The 21,875-nt window shown below is 40.4% G+C and overlaps 1 protein-coding gene across 9 annotated transcripts in view; it reads right to left on the bottom strand.

Annotated features, from left to right (window-relative positions):
- The window catches only part of RAB27A (RAB27A, member RAS oncogene family), an 82,268-nt gene that overhangs the window by 24,891 nt on the left and 35,502 nt on the right, over nucleotides 1-21,875 (bottom strand). For all 9 annotated transcript variants that reach the window (XM_069596472.1, XM_069596470.1, XM_069596464.1 and 6 more), the window contains one exon: nucleotides 1,299-1,473. In XM_069596472.1, coding sequence (XP_069452573.1) covers nucleotides 1,299-1,451 — 153 coding nt within the window. In that variant the 5' untranslated portion in view covers nucleotides 1,452-1,473. The remainder of the gene's footprint in view (nucleotides 1-1,298; nucleotides 1,474-21,875) is intronic.

Here is a 21,875-nt window from a genome sequence, read left to right as displayed (position 1 = left end):
AGGTGGCACAGTGGTAAAGAATCTGCCTGCCAATGCAGGAGATGTGGGTTCAATCCCTGGGTCAGGAAGATCCCTTGGAGTAGGAAATGGCAACCCACTCCAGCATTCTTGCCTGGAAAATTCCATGGACAGAGGAACCTGGTGGACTATACAGGCCATGGGGCCACAAAGAGTCTGACACAACTGAGCACGCACGTACTCCCCAAATTGTTCTACAGATTCAGTGCAATCCCTGTCAGAATTTCAGCTGATTTCTTTGTAGAAATTAATAAGATGACCCTAAAATTCATTTGAAATTGCAAGCATCCCAAAATAATCATGAAAAAGACAAAGGTATAAAATGAGCTACAAGGATATATTGTACAACACAGAGAATATAGCCAATACTTTATAATAACTATAAATAGAATATAACCTTTAAAAATTGTAAATCACTATATGGTACACCTGAAACTTACACAATACTGTATATCAACTATACCTTAATTTAAAAATAATTTTAAAACAAAACAAAACAGTGGTGGTAGAAGAAAAGGCTCCTGGTAGTAGAATAAAAGACTTAGAGTGGATCAGAAAGAATGAATTCTTCTGTCCTTGAAGGCAGAAACTCTGCATATTTCCCAAGTAGAATATGCTCCACCAAAGGGTCTTTGTCCTTAGTCTTCCTGACTACTTGGTGACCTGCTTTATGGGAATGGTTGCTTTTTTAGTAAGAAATGTAGTTCCTGGACACACCAACCTCCTGACTTCCTCTCTACCCCCAGAATAACTTGTCTTGCAGTCCTTTAAAAAAATAAATAAATACAATTGTTAAAAAGAAGCTCTTCTCTTATTCTGCAGAACCCTACTGTTCTTTTGGCTACCTCCCGGATCCATATGCAGTCATTCCCACCCGTACTTCAACCTCACACTCCTGGTGGGGTCACTGAGTTCCGCCACCTAGTGAATGGGGCTGCTGAGGCCTTAATGAAGAGAAAAGCAGGATGGTTTGCAGGCTTCATATTAAAGGCAGACAAATCACTTTTTAGAATTCAGAAGAAAGATACCAGCCAGAAGTATATCAAGGAAATGTTTTAAAAATCTTCACTTTTACTTTATTTTACCTGCTTGGTTTTATGTGAAGTGTCCTCAGTTACAGCCTTTAATCACATTGCTCAGACTGAACATAATACACTTTCGTATGCACCCTTTAATTTTAGATTACAACCTTTGTCCTCCTAATTCCTATGAAGTAAATAAAATAGACAGGCAAAGGTTGACTCAGATTACATTTTTATATGGAAGGATGCAGAACTTACCACTCTCTTTTCCCTGAAATCAATGCCGACTGTTGTGATGAATTTGGAGTTAAATTTACCATCTGTGTACTGATAAAGCACACTGGTCTTCCCTACTCCTGAGTCTCCCAGAGCTAAAAACTTGATGAGGTAATCATAGTCTCCATCAGACATAATGAAGAACTCAGAAGGTCACCTGAAAAATACAAACAAATGCATATTTACCAAAAACTCATTAGAAAATATTAGAATCCTCTGCTAATAAAGTGACTTCTTTTAATATCCAGTTCAACAAGTACTCCTACATAACAGCCTAAGGGTTCTGTGAAGAAAGGGTTAGACATTATTCACTGTCCCAAAGACTTAATCATTCACTAGATATGCTACTGAACTGTGCTGTGCTATTATAGTACCCTTAAAACAAAAATTCCAACTGAGAATGAAAATCAAGAAGATAATGGTCACTATCTTACACAAAGATCGTGTATAATAAAAGTTAACAGAACAAGGGAAGAAAGAGAATGTTTGTTGTTGTCTAGTCCTTAAGTTGTATCTGACTCTTTTTGGACCCCATGGACTGTATAGCTTGCAAGGCTCCTCTGTCCATGGGATTTCCCAGGCAAGAATACTGGAGTAAATTGCCATTTCTTTCTCCAAAGAGAATGTTACAGGAATAATAATAATTCTTAGCGTGCACGTGGTTCCAACTGTACCTCCTTTTTCAAAGTCTCCTAGTGCTATATCCTCGGCTTCTCTCTTGGACATCTAGGCAATTTCGTTTATCCTATGCATTTTCACATGTCATTACAGTTCCTTCAAAGATAATGCTAATAAAACTTGGTTTGCAGCTTCCTCACGTTATTATTGTCACCTGCTGCTGCTGCTGCTAAGTCGCTTAAGTTGTGTCCGACTCTGTGCGACCCCTTAGACAGCAGCCCACCAGGCTCCCCCATCCCTGGGATTCTCCAGGCAAGAACACTGGAGTGGGTTGCCATTTCCTTCTCCAATGCAGGAAAGTGAAAAGTCAAAGTGAAGTCGCTCTGTAGTGTCTGACTCTTAGCGACCCCATGGACTGCAGTCCAACAGGCTCCTCCGTCCACAGGATCTTCCAGGCAAGAGTACTGCAGTAGGTTGCCATTGCCTTCTCCTACTACATATTAAATCAGACTTTTCTGGAATATCACTACTCACTTGAGAACTGCGTTCCATCATGAAGGGCTCATTTACCTACATTTGCCTTGATAGTCTATAGGAAATGCTACCAATTCAGCTCTTCAGCACTGGCCAAAACAAGTCTACCTTTGAGAATAAATATTCTTGTTTTTATAGCAAGACCTAACCATGGTTACCTTTTATCTTTTGCAATCAGCACTTTTCAAATTTTATTTTTAATCCTTTAAATAGATCCAAACTATTCAAGATATTAATCTGACTGGAAACATAGTCTATCTTCAGGGAAAGCTTACTCCTTTTTATCCTCCCATTTCTAAAACCAATAAATCCTCTTGAAAATCGGAAAACCAATAATCCTGTTATCACTGACAATGCTATCTGCCCATTCAACATACACATTTACCTATCCACATACACATCATAAGTCCTCCATTTAACTCTGCTGGTTTGGGGGACCTCCCCCGTGGTTAAGTATCACCTTCCAATGCAGGGGATGCAGGTTTGATCCCTGGTGGGGGAACTAAAATCCCACATGCTGCCAGGCAACTAAGCCCATGTGCTGCAACTAGAGAAGCCCCTGCATGCCACAACTAGAGAAAGCCCACATGTGGCAACGAAGAGCTCATGCACTGCAATAAAGACTCAGTGTAGCCAAAATAAAGGAAAAAAAATTCTGATTTCCCTCTCATTGTCCCCTTTTCACCCGGTCAGCTCCTATCCAGAAACTTTACCACAACTCTCAATGCTTCCTATTGGGTTATTCCTATAGATACATAAAATTAATAAAAGCTTAGGCAAGGACATTCACTGACTTTTCAAGGTTGCCTCCCCTAGCCCATCCTCAATCTGGTGACTCACCTTATGCTCAAAAATCCTGAATTCTGATTCCCAAGAGCTGCTGCAGTGACCTCTGCAGAGTGCCTTAGTGCAGAGCTATGACCTCACATTCAGATATGGCTGGTCAGTCACTAAGGGCAAAGCCTCTACAAACATTCAGCACTCTGTTTGCACACTGTAAAGAGTGACACAGTGCAGATGATGGCTTTCCATTTACAGCACCTGTACGCACAGGTGCAGGTTGCCAGTATTGATGCTATGCAACAGAACACTTCTCCAGAAGATGACCACTTGGGCACAAATAAAGACTAGCATGTCTCATCACAGCATCTGACTGGCTCCAAGTTATTCATAAATAAGAGATAAGAATTGAAAAGTAGGTCCAGATAACATCGAACCATTTGGGGGGAGGGGCGTTCCCCTCCAAATAAATGAGAAAGCAGAAAGCAACTCCAAATTCTGCAAGGAGAGTGATGTAAGAAGTTTCTGTGGCTACCTTGTTTCCTCTTTATTTTGAAAAAAGTTGGTCATTTCTATAAATATGTTTTTGTATCACTTTAGGTACAGGAGAAAATGTTGTCATCAATGGCATACTCTTCTAGGACTCTCTAAACCTACTTAAATGGAATTCAAAGACAGATGACTGTATCTTTAGGGCCCCCAAATTTAAAGTGTTTAGTTATCATGGGAGAAGAATTACACACCTAAGTCTATAAATGGTCTTCATGGGTTTTGTTTTCTATTCATGGTAACAGCAATACATAACAGTCTGTTCAAAACCAAACCACCATAAAAGAAGTGTTAACAGACGAAATACCACAATTGACGGTACAAACATCACTGTTGGTATTAATCATAGTTTATATTCTTTAGACTACACCTTTAGATAATCATCTGCCTTGTTTACCTGAAAATAAATGTTCAGACCTTCCATTTCCTGGGTTGTTTGCTAAAGAATAAAACAGAATCCAGAGAGCTTAACTCATTTGCACAGTCTAGAACAAATGTCTCCTAACTTCAAGTCCAATGTCTATTCTACCCCAAGCTTTGTGGCCATTACTCAAATTTTTACAAATGCATGTTGGACTTAGAAGCGACCAGGTTTGGGGGACTTCCCTGGTAGTTCAGTGGTTAAGAATCTACCTTGCAGTGTTGGGGATGTGGATCCAGTTCCTGGACAGGAAACTAAGATCCCACATGCTATGGAGCTACTGAGCCCACGTGCCACAACTAGAGAATCTGTGTGCCGCAGTGAAAGATCCTACTTTACCATGATTAAGACCTGACAAAGCCAAATAAATAGATAAATATATTTTTTAAGTGCCCACGTTTGGTATCATACAAGGTAGCCTAACAGGAAACACGTGACTTCTGAAGTCAAGCAGAGCTAGACTGATTCCACGTCTCCTACCTACTGGCTACTCAGATGTTTTTCAACCTTGGATTTTCAGGTTGCCATTCTATGAAAAAGAAGAAAATGTACACTACTTCACTCCATTGTTCTAAGGATTGAACGAGACACTATTTGTGGAGTGCCCAGGACAATGCTTGGCAGATGCTGGGTACTCAGTAAATGCTGGCTCAAGCTCCTCTCCCGACTCTGGACAGATCAGACAGGGCTCTGAAGACCTAAAACAATTCTGAAATAGCCTCTGGGTCGCTTGAAACATGCATTTCTGACACAAAAGATTACTGACTGGCTCGGAGTAGTTCACTAAGTCAGAAAAGAAGACCCTCTTTTTTGGCTAAATCTAACCATTTTCAATTAATTTTAAGTAGATATGTCATTTTCAAAAGAGTTAGAACTAGCCTAAAATCAGGTTTAAATTACATAAAACACTTCAATCCATTCTAACAAATTCATACTTGTTCAAAAGAACCTCAATGGTTCATTCTGGTTGAGAATGAAAGAGTTAAGTTCAAAGACGTTCTACCTACAAAACCATTTCTGATTGATCTAAAGCCACTTTGGCTAAAACCACATGTGTCTAACCATTTAAGGCTGGTTTCAAGAGCTCAAATAGGCTTCAGGCTGGTTTTAGCTAGCTCAAATAAGCTCTCACTTGGATAAGCAGGTTCTGACTGACTCACATGAGGTTTGATTGGTTCAGAATAAATTTTACTGAATCAAGTTAGCACTGACCAATTAAATCTATCTCTAACTGGGCCACAGTTGCTCTAAGTTTATCAAACCACTTGTAACTAGTTCAAGGTAAAAAGTGGTTCAAAACAGTCCAAGTTGAGACTTCCCTGGTGGTCTGTAGGCAAAGACTCAGTGTTCCCTATGCAGGGGTCCTGGATGTGATCCCTAGTCAGGGAACACGGGTCTTCCCTTGTGGCTCAGCCGGTAAAGACTCTGCCTGCAATGTGGAAAACCTGGGTTTGATCCCCCGGTTGGGAAGATCCCCTGGAGAAGGGAAAGGCTTCCTATTCCAGTTATTCTGGCCTGGAGAATTCCATGGACTGTATAGTCCATGGGGTGGTAAAGAGTCAGACACAACTGCGCAACTTTCACTTTCAGGGAACCAGATCCCACAGGCCACAACTAAGAGTTTGCATGCCACAACGAAGACTGAAGATCCCACGTGTTGCAACTAAGACCCAGTGCAGCCAAAAAATAAACATTAAAAAAAAAGTCCAAATTTACTGATCAGATGTTCAGTTTAAGACTAAAAAAGTAAAATGAGGCGTGCTGCGGAGGAACGGCTGTTGGCCTGTGGTTGATTCAAGCTCCCGGCTGGTCGGGGGCTCTAAAAACAAAAAAAAAAGTAAAATGATCATCAGAAGCATAAAAGCAATGGTTTGGTGTTTTAAACTTATGCCAAATCAATAAACTTAAAATTTTATTTATAATCACTACAATTGCAGACAATCTGTACTCAAAAATGTATCTCCACCACAGTACAGTATCTTTCAACAACTGAACAATATGTCCATGTAGGAGTACAGTATACTGGTTGGGAGAAAGGACACTGAGGAGAAAACGATAAATAATAAGAAAAGGCATGATGAGTGACACTGGCCTCTTGGGTTGAGAACTCACTTCCTGACTTATCTCAAGAATCTGGCAGCAAAATATTGATCTGTGATCCAACAATGAAATATAAATTTCAGTTGGGCAGAACATTCAGCAAATTAGGAAGCTATTTAGAGTTTGTTCTAAATTGGACACAATGATCAGGCTGGTTTGGGTTAACAGAGACCAGAATTCTAAACAGTAAGGAAGCTGCAAGGAAATACAAGATTTCAGGGAACAGGCAGGTCTTCAGATTGTTAATAGAGATTTTCCAGGGTTTTGGCAGGATATTGATGGTGATAGGTTTCTTATCTGAGATTCTGGTAGGTCTTCATATAGAACCATCTTCGTACGAGAAAATAGTTCTGTTACTCAAGTCCTGAGTGGTGTCTCTGGAGCCGATTCTTCAGGAGAAAAAAATATTCCACTCCTCAATTATGGAAATAATGAATTATTTTTCAGTATCAGGTCAGTCACTCAGTCGTGTCTGACTCTTTGCGACCCCATGAACCGTAGCACACCAGGCCTCCCAGTCCATCACCAACTCCCGGAGTCCACCCAAACCCATGTCCATAAAGCTGGTGATGCCATCCAACCATCTCATCCTCTGTTGTCCCCTTCTCCTCCTGCCTTCAGTCTTTCCCAGCATCGGGGTCTTTCCCAATGAGTCAGCTCTTCGCATCAGGTGGCCAAAGTACTGGAGTTTCAGCTTTAGCATCAGTCCTTCCAAGGAACACCCAGGACTGATCTCCTTTAGGATGGACTGGTTGGATCTTCTTGCAGTCCAAGGGACTTTCAAGAGTCTTTTCCATCACCACACTTCAAAAGCATCAATTCTTTGGCGCTCAGCTTTCTTTATAGTTCAACTCTCATATCCATTCATGACCACTGGAAAAACCATAGCCTTGACTAGATGGACCTTAGTCGGCAAAGTCATGTCTCTGCTTTTGAATATACTATCTAGGTTGGTCATAACTTTTCTTCCAAGGAGTAAGCGTCTTTTAATTTCATGGCTGCAATCACCATCTGCAGTGATTTTGGAGCCCAAAAAAATAAAGTCTGACACTGTTTCCACTGTTTCCCCATCTATTTCCCATGAAGTGATGGGACCAGATGCCATGATCTTCGTTTTCTGAATGTTGAGCTATAAGCCAACTTTTTCACTCTCCTCTTTCACTTTCATCAAGAGACTTTTTTAGTTCCTCTTCACTTTCTGTCATAAGGGTGGTGTCATCTGCATATCTGAGGTTATTGATATTTCTCCTGGCAATCTTGATTCCGGCTTGTGTTTCTTCTAGTCCAGCGTGTCTCATGATGTACTCTGCATAGAAGTTAAATAAGCAGGGTGACAATATACAGCCTTGACGTACTCCTTTTCCTATTTGGAACCAGTCTGTTGTTCCATGTCCAGTTCTAACTGATGCTTCCTGACCTGCATACAGGTTTCTCAAGAGGCAGGTCAGGTGGTCTGGTATTCCCATCTCTTGAAGAATTGTCCACAGTTGATTGTGATCCACACAGTCAAAGGCTTTGGCATCGTCAATAAAGCAGAAATAGATGTTTTTCTGGAACTCTCTTGCTTTTTCGATGATCCAGCAGATGTTGGCAATTTGATCACTGGTTCCTCTGCCTTTTCTAAAACCAGCTTGAACATCTGGAAGTTCACGGTTCACGTATTGCTGAAGCCTGGCTTGGAGAATTTTGAGCATTACTTTACTAGTGTGTGAGATGAGTGCAATTGTGCGGTAGTTTGAGCATTCTTTGGCATTGCCTTTCTTTGGGATTGGAATGAAAACTGACCTTTTCCAGTCCTGTGGCCACTGCTGAGTTTTCCAAATTTGCTGGCATATTGAGTGCAGCACTTTCACAGCATCATCTTTCAGGTTTTGAAACAGCTCCACTGGAATTCCATCACCTCCACTATCTTTGTTCGTAGTGATGCTTTCTAAGGCCCACCTGACTTCACATTCCAAGATGTCTGGCTCTAGATTAGTGACCACATCATCATGATTATCTGGGTCATGAAGATCTTTTTTGTACAGTTCTTCCATGTATTCTTGCCACCTCTTCTTAATATCTTCTGCTTCTGTTCGGGCCATACCATTTCTGTCCTTTATCAAGCCCATCTTTGCATGAAATGTTTCCTTAGGAGACAGGGATCAAGACCATCCCCATGGAAAAGAAATGCAAAAGAGCAAAATGGCTGTCTGGGGAGGCCTTACAAATAGCTGTGAAAAGAAGAGAGGTGAAAAGCAAAGGAGAAAAGGAAAGATATAAGCATCTGAATGCAGAGTTCCAAGGAGTAAGCATCTTTTAATTTCATGGCTGCAGTCACCATCTGCAGTGATTTTGGAGCCCAGAAAAATAAAGTCAGCCACTGTTTCCACTGTTTCCCCATCTATTTCCCATGAGGTGATAGAACTGGATGCCATGATCTCAGTTTTCTGAATGTTGAGCTTTAAGCCAGCTTTTTCACTCTCTTTCACTTTCATCAAGAGGCTCTTTAGTTCTTCTTCACTTTCTGCCATAAGGGTGGTGTCATCTACATATCTGAGGTTATTGATATTTCTCCCAACAATCTTGATTCCAGCTTGTGCTTCTTCCAGCCCAGCGTTTCTCATGATGTACTCTGCATAGAAGTTAAATAAGCAGGGTGACAATATACAGCCTTGACGTACTCCTTTTCCTATTTGGAACCAGTCTGTTGTTCCATGTCCAGTTCTAACTGTTGCTTCCTGACCTGCATACAGGTTTCTCAAGAGGCAGGTCAGGTGGTCTAGTATTCCCATCTCTTTTTATGTTGGTATTTTAGTGCACAAAGAGGAACAGAATAAAATACACAATGCAGAATTTGGGCCACTTAGACAACATGTTGTGCACACAACTTCCAGCAAGTACCCCAACCTACTGATCCTTGAGAAGCCAGTTCATCAAGGCCTCCCAACTGCATTGCTCTTACTAAAAATATGTCAGATGTCCACATGTTAAGCACTTTGCATGCATTAGGGCAAAACCCTCATCACAGCCCTAAAGATACACATCATACATACTTCTTCCCTTGGAAAAATCTCAGTGCCATTCTATCATGAATGCCACAGTGAAAGGAGGAGTAAGTGGGTCTTGGGCAGTCTAACACATGTCAGCATGGATTCAATTCCAACGTATTGTTGAGAGACAGAAAGAAGTGGAGGTTAAGAGCATGGACTCTAGAATCACAACACATGTGAGTTCAGTCATGTCACTTTAGAAAACTTAATGTCTTTTGCCTCAGGGTCTCCATTTTAAAAATGGGAATGATATTCTATTCTATTAATACTATTATGTATATGCTTTGTTATTTTAACTTTATTAGTAGGATGTATCTTATATCTCACAGTTTTACAACCTATAACAACTTGAAATTGTTTGTAAATAAAATGGCACTAGAAATACAGTTGTGTGAAAACTTTTCAATAGCATCTTCTAGCAAAATCAAGATACAGCATCAACACATTTAGATTTGATGAAGCACAGTAGTAAATCTATCTCAAACATCTGTTGTGAGAATTGAGTTAGTGTATACATATAAAGTTTGGAATAGTGCTTGGCACACAATAACTGCTATTAGCATCATTACCTAGCAGTCTAGTTCTGAAGGGTCAATACCCAGGCAATCTTCCTCCCTAGAAATCTAAAGACAGAATTGAATCCCTAAAGTAAAAATAAGACTCTATGGAGAGCATTTGAACATAAGGTCACTCCTTCCAACACAATACCTCCTGGAGGAAGTAGCATCTAAACCTCAAGGAAATGTCTTCTATTAATAAAAGTCAAGAATGCCCTCAATTTTGGATAGGCAAAAGACTTTCTTATCCAGCTCACTTCTTTCTCTCCTCCTTACACAAATATTTTTTCAAAGTGCTCTCCACCCTCACTCTCATCAGAGTAACAATAGAAGGCAAGGAACACCCACTTCTTCAACAAGTACCATGTGGTGACACATGCCTGGTAAGAGAAAGTCAATGATCTTCTTCCTTATTTGAAAAATAAAAGATATTTTAATTGCTCTTTAGGAAATAAGATAGGAGAAAATGGTTTGGCTAACATAAAGGGGAAGATCTCTGTGTGTGTGTGTGAATCTCTGTGTCTCTGTGTGTGTCTCTCTCCCTCACACACACGCACAACATAGTCCAAATTCTCCATGAAGCTCCCTATTAAATTCAGTCATAGATTCTGGCCTTAGGATCCCCTATCACAAGGCAGAGTCATCCTAAAGTTATCCCAGATAATCTGGCCAGTTCTTGAAAGCTTGATTTTCCCTCTATCAACCATATTTAGTACAGAGAGTAACAAAGCAGGGAGAGATAATATTACCTGAACCACTACCATATGCCACAAATGGTGGTAGACAGTCATGACTTTTTGTCATCATCCTTAAGGAGAACTTCAAGTCTGCATAAGAAAGGGATGTTCTCTTAATATGGTGGTAAGTAGGTTTGGGTTCAAATTCTGAACCCTTGTTGGTGTGACTTGGCCCACGTTCTTCACACTAAGCCTCCATTCTTAAACTACAAAGTAGAAATAACATTACAAACCTCACTGGGTTACCTTAAGGATGAACTGACATAAACCACAGAAAATTTTAGCACACTGCTTGGTCTGCATTCTGTTCAATAACTGAAATTTCTCTTTATCAATACTATTACTAAAGCATAGCCTCATCACATTCTTATTAAGCAAAGCATGTAATTTCACAATCAGCGCCTGAACCTTCTGAAAAAATTGAAAAATTCAATTTAGGTGCAGTCATGTACAAGGCCTTTATCACAAAAGTTACCTTGGCATTCTGATCTAACAGTGAGTTTTAACTGGGTGATTTCAGCACTGTCAGAGCTACAGGGTTCATCACCAAAGCATTTTATAATATACCAAGATTTGAGTAGGGGCAACTTGTGTTTACCAAATGAGCTCTGGCTACCACTGTCTTCAGTTCAGTTCAGTTGCTCAGTCGTGTCCGACTCTTTGTGAACCCATGAATCACAGCACACCAGGCCTCCCTGTCCATCACCAACTCCAGGAGTTCACCCAAACTTATGTCCATCGAGTCAGTGATGCCATCCAACCATCTCATCCTCTGTTGTCCCCTTCTCCTCCTGTCCCCAATCCCTCCCAGCATCAGGGTGTTTTCAAATGAGTCAGCTCTTCGCATCAGGTGGCCAAAATATTGGAGTTTCAGCTTCAACATCAGTCCTTCCAATGAACACCCAGGACTGATTTCCTTTAGGATGGACTGGTTGGATCTCCTTGCAGTCCAAGGGACTCTCAAGAGTCTTCTCCAACACCACAGTCCAAAAGCATCAATTCTTTGGCACTCAGCCTTCTTCACAATCCAACTCTCACATCCATACATGACCACTGGAAAAACCATAGCCTTGACTAGACAGACCTTTGTTGACAAAGTAATGTCTCTGCTTTTTAATATGCTATCTAGGTTGGTCGTAACTTTCCTTCCAAGGAGTAATTTCATGGCTTTTTATTTTAATTTCATGGCTGTAATTACCATCTGCAGTGATTTTGGAGCTCCAAAAAATAAAGTCTGACACTGTTTCCACTGTCTTAGGTCACTGCAATTGCTACACCCTGAAGTGAAACACATTTACTTTCACTGTGAAAGCAAGATGTGTACTGCCCAAGAGTGGGGCTCCCCATTTCTACAGTAGGAGACACCCTCTGCTCTCTGTGCACATGACCTTCCTCCTCTCAATTTCTGGTCTAGTTTGAATGGATACATTTCCACCCTCCTGAATAGGTTGACAGTGAAATAGATGAAATTATAAACAAAGAGCTTATCTTGTTTGTGCAAAGATCTTAGGTAGGGACTTCCCTGATGGTCTGGTGGCTAAGATTCTGAGCTCCCAATGCAGGGAGCCAAGGTTCAATTCCCGGTCAGGAAACTAGATCCCACATGTGGCAACTAAGACACAATGCAGCCAAATAAACAAAAGTAAATATTAAAAACATTAAAAGAAAAAAAAAGATTTCATGTGCCATAACGAAGATCAAAGATCTCATGTGCTACAACTAAGACTTGGTGTAAACACATAATCATTCTTTTCAAGAAGATCTTAGATAGAGAGAAGTTAAGTAGAAATGTAATGGCTTTGAAAAATAGAAACAGGAATCTCTTTCTTTCTTGTCTCCTTATTGAAAGATGACTTTGGCTTTATCTAAATTCAGAATATTAGATTATAAGTGTATTACATATTCACCTGTAACCTATGATTTGTAAATGGATTCTTGTCAATATAGTGTTTTGTAGTAATATCATACGTCCACCATTAATAGTGAAAAGAAAGGCATGTGACTAAAAACTGACAGAATCTAAATTTACATATCTTAATATTTATACATGTGCCTGTTACATAGGAATATTCCATTTTCCCTATTTAAACAAAGTGGAAAGACTAACTTCTAGCAGATGATGATATCTAAATGTCATTTAGATGATATCTAAAGTGCCAAATTATTCAAAGAAAAAAAAGAATTATCTACAGAAACTGTTGAATTAAATACACATTTCCAAATATTGCCAGGACATCCAAATATATCATTTGTAAAAGCATCCTTCAGACATTTGCAATTCTTTATGAGTATTTAAGAGAAGGTCCAGAATAAAGAAAAAAATAAACAGTACAAACCCAAGAGTTGACCTACTATTTCTGAGATGTTACCATCATTTCTGTAGGTAAGCAACATAAACCAGTAGACCAATGATTCAAGCAACTACAAAAAGAAGAGGCACCAGAATGTTTCATGAAAGTAGAAAATGTTCTTCTGGAAGACCACTATCAACAACTCAAATGAGATACTGGCTTTTTTGTTTTTTTAAGCTCTAGAGATCATTGATTTATTTATTCCAAAGACATTATTTGTTGTCCACACCTCTTTTAGGATCAGAATACGAATGTTTACCAAAATTTATGAAAAGTATACACTGGGTGATTTATTACTCACAGTTTGTGACAAGTACATCTTGTTTTATAGACACAGGGTAACAGGAATGAAGGTGTACTACAGAATCTGTCACTTGTGAAATGTAGGCAATACCGTGGTAATAGGAGTGGCTGTTTGGTTTGCTGAGTAATATCTCAAATAATGTCAAAGTATCCCCATAAGGGCACAACCACATGTCCTGTCCATGGAATGTCTCGCCCATGGCTAAAAGTGCTTCTTAAAGACACCACGAAGCAAGGAAGACTCCAAGAATTACAAAGAAGTGAAATACCTGTGAAGTCCACTCCCTTGAAGACAATGAAGGAGTCAAGGTCTCCTAAATTCAAACAATGGGACACCACCACCCACCTGTGTAAAGTGAGTAGCAAAATGCGCGGTGGAAACCGATATATCATAGCTCTTCTAATGACTGCAACAGATTAAGGTTTGAAAACTGATATTATGTCATTAAGACTGGTGTTTTTTTCCTGATATCTTAAGAGGGACACTGAACCTAATAAAGCTTCCAAAGAATGGAGTAAAAGTATTTTCTGAAAATGGAAAAGGAGGAGTGACCTAAGCTTGGTTCAGTTCAGTTGTTCAGTCGTGTCTGACTCTTTGCAACCCCGTGGACTGCAGCACACCAGGCTTCCCTATCCATCACCAACTCCCAGAGTTTATTCAAACTCATGCCCTTTGAGTCAGTGATGCCATCCAACCATCTTATCCTCTGTCGTCCCCTTCTCCTCCTTCCTTCAATCTTTCCCAGCATCAGGATCTTTTCAAATGAGTCAGTTCTTTGCATCAGATGGCCAAAGTATTGGAGTTTCAGCTTAAGCATCAGTCCTTCCAACGAGTATTCAGAACTGGAGAAGGGAATGGCAAACCACTTCAGTATTCTTGCCTTGAGAACCCCATGAATAGTATGAAAAGACCTAAGCTACCTGGAAGGCAATATATCTGCAAGACTAACTGATTCATAGAGGAAATCCTGCTATTAAGTTTTGAAGAAGTAGAAGTGAAGAGTTGTTGACTATGCCAGAGTGATGCCAAGTTCCCAGGGCCAAGACTCAAAGATGGAAATATGAAGAGTGAGCATGTTGCTACCACAGCCAGGACTGGAAGGATTACAAATGAAGAAGCACTCAAAGGACCTGAAACTGAAGAATGCATTTCCAAGGTTGCAAAACACAGAATACCCTTCCATTTATGACTGAGAAACAGAGTTGGGGATTCTGCCAAGTCTGGTCCTCCTGGAATGTGGGAGGGCTGGAAGGCCTTTGGCCAACACAACCTGGCTGCCCATGTGCATCTCACCTGCTTCAAAGCTTTTCATGTGAGGTAACCCAGGGAAGACACTGATTTCTCAGAGGAAATATACCCAATCGAGAAGAGAATCACCTCACTTTGTGATGGAGCAACAATACTTCTTTCACAAGAAAATTTTAGGATGAAAAAAAAATTGTGAATTAAAAGAATCCAGACCTGTTGAAGATGACTGTCCAAACAATGAAAACAACTGGGTAAATATCCCTGAGTTGGCAGTAGCTGGGGAAAAGAGGGTTCCTTCATCATTGCCTTTTTAAAACACAAGGACAAAAACTCTATATTTATTCATGTAGAGAAACTGTGTCCAGAGTACACCACTGTCCTGCCTTTCTAGACTCCTTCATTTGCATACCAGGTCATCATTGTCACTGTTGTTTTGTAAGTGTGATTTTTTACAGTGTACTGTAACATTTCCCTGACTTCTTAATCAAAGGGCACAGACTGTACCTCATCTTTTCTGTGATGAGATGCATTGTGCCCCAGTGGCTCAGTGGTAAAGAATCCACCTGCCAAGGCAGGAGATGCAGATTCAATCCCTGGGTCAGGAAGATCCCCAGGAGGAGGAAATGGCAATCCACTCCAGTATTCTTGCCTGGAGAATTCCAAGAACAGAAGAGTCTGGTGGGTTACAGTCCATGGGGTCACAAAGAGTCAGACTCAACTGAGTAAGCACGCACTGTAAGTGCATATTTTCAGGAACTGTGAACGGTGAGGGCTCCTATTACACACACCCGATTGAGGCAAAGCATTGGTCTGGCATACAGATACTCACAAAGGCCACTAAGATGCACTGGATATGTCTTTACTTCTCCCTCATTCTGCCGACCCCATAGCCTTGCCTGCACTGACCACATCAGAGCACAGCTGTTCTCTGCCCTAGGGATATGCTTCTCAGATGCAGACTGGCTTATGAAAGCACATCATCTCTTCACAGCTGGTTTTCTTTTCCATAGTCTCCTATCTACCCTATGATTCCCTCCTGTTGGGTTCTAACAGTCCCACTTCTACTCATTACCCTGAGTTGTGACCCCTCTGCTCTCTCTCCTTTTCTGGCTTTCCTGTCCCTCATCTCCAGGTACTTGTCCCAAACTTCAGCTTGTGCGAGCAAAAACTGACCTTACACTAGCGATGCCAGTCAGTAAATACTGGTGCTCTCCTTATAACAGTGAGCAGCTATGTCAATTTTAAGGTATTGGACCCTCCTTCACAAGCTCATGCGCTACTCTGTCTTTAGGGACTTCTGCTTTTCCAATAAGGAAAGGAGTTTTCCTCCAGCTAAGTCTGGGAACAGGGCCATTTCTGAAACCCAAGTGCTTCTCCATGGTGCCAGCTTGGGTTCTATCATATATTGATGAAAAGGCAGCATATAGACACAAGTTGATCATGAGTTTAAAACACTATTGTCTATAAATATTCCACCATATGCTAACTTAGTTCTTTTAAAAACAGTAAAATAGGCTCAGAAAAAAAATCAAACTATTTCCTGATATTTTAGCAGCACCAGACAACAGTACTAGGATTCTTAGCCTCTCTCGTTTGGCACCGGTAAGTTCTAAACAGCTGGCTATAGGTCTTTCTAGCCTTTGTCAAATCCACTCTCTCTGTTAATATATTTATAACACATGTTTAGCTGCTCCCTACATATCATATTCTTTAACAGCTAAATCAAAAGGGGAAAAAAAAAGAAACTCACCTATGGCCCAGGTCCAGTGGGATATACTTCTTGTTGATTCTCAAGAAGTCTTGCCCAGTTCCACCTGTTCAGTAGGCAGTCTTAGCAAGGGACTGTTTGCATTTCTATCAACAGCTGTGTATAGACTAGGGTGTGTCTTGAGTTTACTTATGCAAAAGAGGACAGAAGTATTTGCAGTCATCCAGCCTATTTCTAAATCAGCCTGTCAGATCACTGTTGGCTTTTTTGTGATTATTGTTGTTGTTTTCTAATTTTATTACCTTTGGATCAGTAATTGTGGTCTGCTTAATATCAAATTGGGGGGGGGGGGTTGTTAAGTATGAAAATAATCTGTATTCCCTGTTAGTTGCATGCAGAATTAGATATGTGCTAGTTCAAGCTAGTTAGTTGCATTTTTCAATCTGATATATCCTTGTTTATGTTTTCCTACTTCACCTGTTAGGTTCCAAGAAAATTATCTTATTTTAGAAAATTAAGCACAAGACAATGTCTTAAAGGAGATGAAAATAACACATCATAAAAGAACAAGACACTGCAGTCTGTATGAGAGGCCTCAAGTTTGTGGGATCTCAAGTCTTCTGGGATCCATGGAGGTGCTTTAAGAGTCTATAAACTTTCATTCAAATGCCTTTTTTCCTCTTTATTATTTTTTTTTAACTGGAATAAAAATCTACAGTCTAATGAGTTATAATCCACATTCAGAGATCTCCAAACTGCTCACTGACACTGCCTGGCAAAGTTATTTGCTAGACTAGTGCACATTACAACCCTCTCAATTAATGATACATCTACGAGAGAATTCCAAATACTATTCCAAACACTACATAGTATTTGGTATTCTCATAAATATGTCATTAATTGAGAAGGTTGTAATGCATACTAGTCTTTCCTTATTTTCTTTCATTTTTAAAAATCTGGAGTGAATTCACATGTCTACTCTTGTAAGAGTAGTTAAGGAAGCATGTATGAGCCACACTCAGTAAGTGACAGCAAGCCTCAGGTATATCTGTTCAGCACACAGTGGCTTTTTTCCTGTTAGGACAGTCAAGTGAGCAATAAGGGATGAACACATTATGTTGCATCCTAACCTTTTATTATAGATCGCTACAGAGCTGATTTTATGTTTGGGGAGCTTCTTGGCTGACTTACAGCAGCTGTAAGTTTGGGTTACTTTTTGTCCATAGTAGGTCAGTGTCTTCTGGAGAAGGCAATGGCACCCCACTCCAGTATTCTTGCCTGGAAAATCCCATGGACAGGGGAGCCTGGTAGGCTGCAGTCCATGGGGTCGTGAACAGTCGGACATGACTGAACGACTTCACTTTCACTTTTCACTTTCATGCATTGGAGAAGGAAATGGCAACCCACTCCAGTGTTCTTGCCTGGAGAATCCCTGGGATTGGGGAGCCTGGTAGGCTGCCGTCTATGAGGTCGCACAGAGTCGGACACAACTGAAGTGACTTAGCAGCAGCAGCAGCAGGTCAGTGTCTTTACAGCCAGCTGGACGCTCTGGCACTGGGGCTCAGAAAAACTACCGAACGTCACTGTCACAGACCCTTCACTCCCTCAGAAAACTGTTCTTGTCTAGCTGGTTGCAAACTTTCCTTAGCAAGTTTCTTCAAATGGAATCTAACCTGGCACTCTAATATATAAAACAGGTGAATTTAGAACCACTCTGGTAAAAGAAGTGAAGGTAAGCCCACCTCCAAGGCCTGTGAACCCAACAAGGTCCTAACAAGAGCTCCACTGCACACATGTGGAAAATTAGTGTGGAAAGCTCAACCTCAAATGGCTCTGAATCATCTCACTTGCCTTCAACTTTGTACCCAACACTTTCTTTCTCCCTAAACAACTCAGACTGACAGCTCATTACAAGGTTTGCTAGGCTTTTTCATTCAACATCTCCTAAAGACACCATCTCTCACATCTTGCCCACTTAACCACAACCTTAGGACTCTTCTTATCTGGGAGCGAAAATCTGGAATGTATTGAAAGACCCTGGTAAGAATTCCAAAAAGGGCTAACTGGAGCTTCAGAAAACAAGGAAAGAGTCTTGGAAACAATGATCATTGAGTCACTCAAAGGGAAAGGAGAGCTGTGGATCTAAGGCTGAATAGTCCAGGGAAAATCTAGACCAGACTGGCCAGAGATGAACCAAGCAGTAGCATCCTCCTTGGGACAGAAAACCAGTGTACTTACAAAATGGAACTACTGGAAGGATGTTTATAACCAGCTACACTGCTGATTTTTTCCTAAAGGGCATTACAAAGTACAGCCACATTATTCTTGATGGACACAACAAACTATGCTTGGGCAGAACCCTCAGAAGTCAAGATATGCTTTAAAGAACACAATGAAATGATATAGCAAACTTACTATATGATACAGCAAAATAACTGAAAATATATTATTTTGCTCTGTATCATAAGCCACTTTGTACTAAAGTACAGCAGAGAATAACAGAGCAGATAGGAGAAAAACCTAAAATCCTCTGCACTAACTTGACTTTTTCCATAAATTCAAAAGGAATTACTAGTATTGTAGTTTCTCCACAGGAGCCCTTGTTCCAGCTAATGGCTGCATCATGAGGAATGCTACACATGCAAGGACTGCTACTTAGAACCATTGGAAAGTTCCAGGGAAGGAGGAAAGGGCACAGGTAAGATGGGAACAGAGCAACCCCTAGTGTTCCCTACCCAAGAAGGCAGCCTCATATGAAGGTGGCACAAAACCAACTTCAGTTCAGAAGGGGTAAATAGAAATGGAGTTCCCAGACAGGTGGACAGAGTCACGCCAAAGTTGAACACCAACAGAGTAAGCAATAGATCAAAAAGGGGGAGAAGCGGCTTATGAATTCGAGGAATCAGGAGGACACCTACCCATACACACTGGGAAGACCACTTAGCTCATCAGGAACAACACTTAGAATCTAAGACCCAGGTAGTAGTTACTTTATCAAAAGCCAGAGAGATTCTTAGCTAAGTCAGGGAAATTATTCCAACTATTTGCTCCTTCCTGCTTAACCCATGCAATTTCCAAGCCTCCCTAATCTACCTAAGCAGGTTCCTGCCCTGTGCAAATGGAAAACTCAAGCATTCTGGTTAGAACTTGGTCCCCAAACCTACACCTGTCTTTGTCATCAACCAGGTAGTAAGCACACCCATGGGAACCAAGCTCCTATTTTCTTTTCTGGCCACACTGCGTAGCATGTGTTAGTTCCCACCCTGAACCCATGCCCCCTGCTTTGGAAGTTTGGAGTCATAACCACTGGGCCACAAGGGAAGTTCCAAGTTCTATTTTCTGAATGCACCTATTAGAAAGACATTTGAAGGGAGGGGACTAAGAATATAGGGGCCAAAGTCAGTAAGCAAGATGGTCACTCAGAAAGAATCATCAGGGCCTTATTAAAAGAAAGAGTGAATAAAGAGACCACAATATAGGTATGCTAAGGCAAAATAAAGATTCTGTGTTAGCAAGGAAATTATGAATCTGCAGGAGAATAAGTCAAGAGGGGAAAGAAAATTACAGACAAGAGGAGCATGAAACACATGAAAGGAACACCGTGAGGATGTAAGTATTTGTGCATGAATAACAGATTTACAAGCTACAACTTAACTTTGTTTGAGAGTTTGAAGGAAACTAAAGAAACATGTAATACTGTACTTCATCTTAATGAGGATAAAATGAGAATCTATATAAGAAAGAGGTGACTTCAAAGTAGTAAAAAAAAGTTTTATAAGCTACACATGGAAATCATTCTCATAATTCTATAATCATGCTTTAATAAACCCACTTGTTAAAAGTATAAAGTTAGCCCTCACATGGGCTTCCCTTGTGGCTCATTTGGTAAAGGATCTGAGAGATGGGAATACCCTCCACCTGACCTACCTCTTGAGAAATCTATATGGAGGTCAAGAAGCAACAAAACTGGACATGGAACAACAGACTGGTTCCAAATAGGAAAAGGGGTACGTCACAGCTGTATATTGTTACCCTGCTTATTTAACTTCTGTGCAGAGTACATCATGAGAAACACTGGGCTGGAAGAAGCACAAGCTGGAATCAAGATTGCCAGGAGAAATACCAATAACCTCAGATATGCAGACGACACCACCCTTATGGCAGAAAGTGAAGAACTGATGAGCCTCCTGATGAAAGTGAAAGAGGAGAGTGAAAAAGTTGGCTTAAAGCTCAACATACTAAGATCATGGCATCTGGTCCCATCACTTCACAGCAAATATATGGGGAAACAATGGAAACAGTGACGACTTTTATTTTTCCGGGATCCAAAATCACTGCAGATGCTGACAGCAGTCAGGAAATTAAAAGACTCTTGCTCCTTGGAAGAAAAGCTATGACCAACCTAGACAGCATATTAGAAAGCAGATATATTACTTTATCAACAAAGGTCCTTCTAGTCAAAGCTATGGTTTTTCCAATAGTCATGTATGGATGTGAGAGTTGGACTACAAAGAAAACTGACTGCCAAAGAATTGATGCTTTTGAAGTGTGGTGTTGGAGAAGACTCTTGAGAGTCCCTTGGACTGCAAGGAGATCCAACCAGTCAATCCTAAAGGAAATTAGTCCTGAATATTCATTGTAAGGACTGTCACTGAAGCTGAAACTCCAATACTTAGGCCACCTAATGTGAAGAACCAACTCATTTGAAAAGACCCTGATGCTGGAAAGATTGAAGGAGGGAAAAGAAGGGGAGAACAGAGGATGAGATGGTTGGATGGTCTACTGACACGATAGACATGAGTTTGAGTAGGCTCTGGAAGTTGGTGATGGACAGGGAAGCCTGACATGCTGCAGTCCATGGGGTCACAAAGAGTCAGACACAGCAGAGCAACTGAACTGAACTAGCCCTCACATACCAACAAATTTGATTGCAAAAATTAGTAAGTTGAGCACTTTGACCTCAAGAGTTACCTTTCCATTAAAATAATGATGTTGTCACTGATATCATTTTAATTTAGAACTTTCCTATTTGTACATCACAGAAAAATACAATTGCTATGTAGCTATCAAACACTGAAAAAACAAAACTTGTAACAACGATACTGAAATTTTCCTAGAAATGAGTATCATCTTAAAAGTTCATATGCAAATATTCAAGAAAAGCTTTTCCATATTTACATTTTAGATAGAACATGATAAAGAAAATTATTCTGCATAGAAATCACAATTTTTTATTTGAAATAATTTCCCTTAACTACTGGTACCTCTAAGCAGTTGAGGTACATATAGCTTTAGCTTTTATAAAATAGTTCTAAATTGAACATTTCTGACACAGAAAAGAATAGACTCAACTTCTATTACTTCTCCTCTAAAAGCTCTTGATCTTGATCTCTGTACGAGACAGAACTTCATAAAAGAACATGCGCAGGCCTCTCTAAGGAAACTGGACATTCACCGCATGCATTCTAATGCAAGAGGCTTCACATCTGGTTCAGATGCAAAATGACTGTTAACTCAGGAGATGCAGTGTGACTTTCCAAACCAAAATCTGGAGCATGTGGTCTGTCAGTGGATTTTTATGACCCTTTTAAGAAAAGGCAGAATTGGAAATGCAGTTTAG

This window comes from Ovis canadensis, chromosome 7, assembly GCF_042477335.2.
Source record: "Ovis canadensis isolate MfBH-ARS-UI-01 breed Bighorn chromosome 7, ARS-UI_OviCan_v2, whole genome shotgun sequence".
Lineage (NCBI taxonomy): Eukaryota > Metazoa > Chordata > Mammalia > Artiodactyla > Bovidae > Ovis > Ovis canadensis.
Note: the sequence above shows the minus strand (reverse complement) of the source record. Positions and strands in the feature narration are given on the sequence as shown.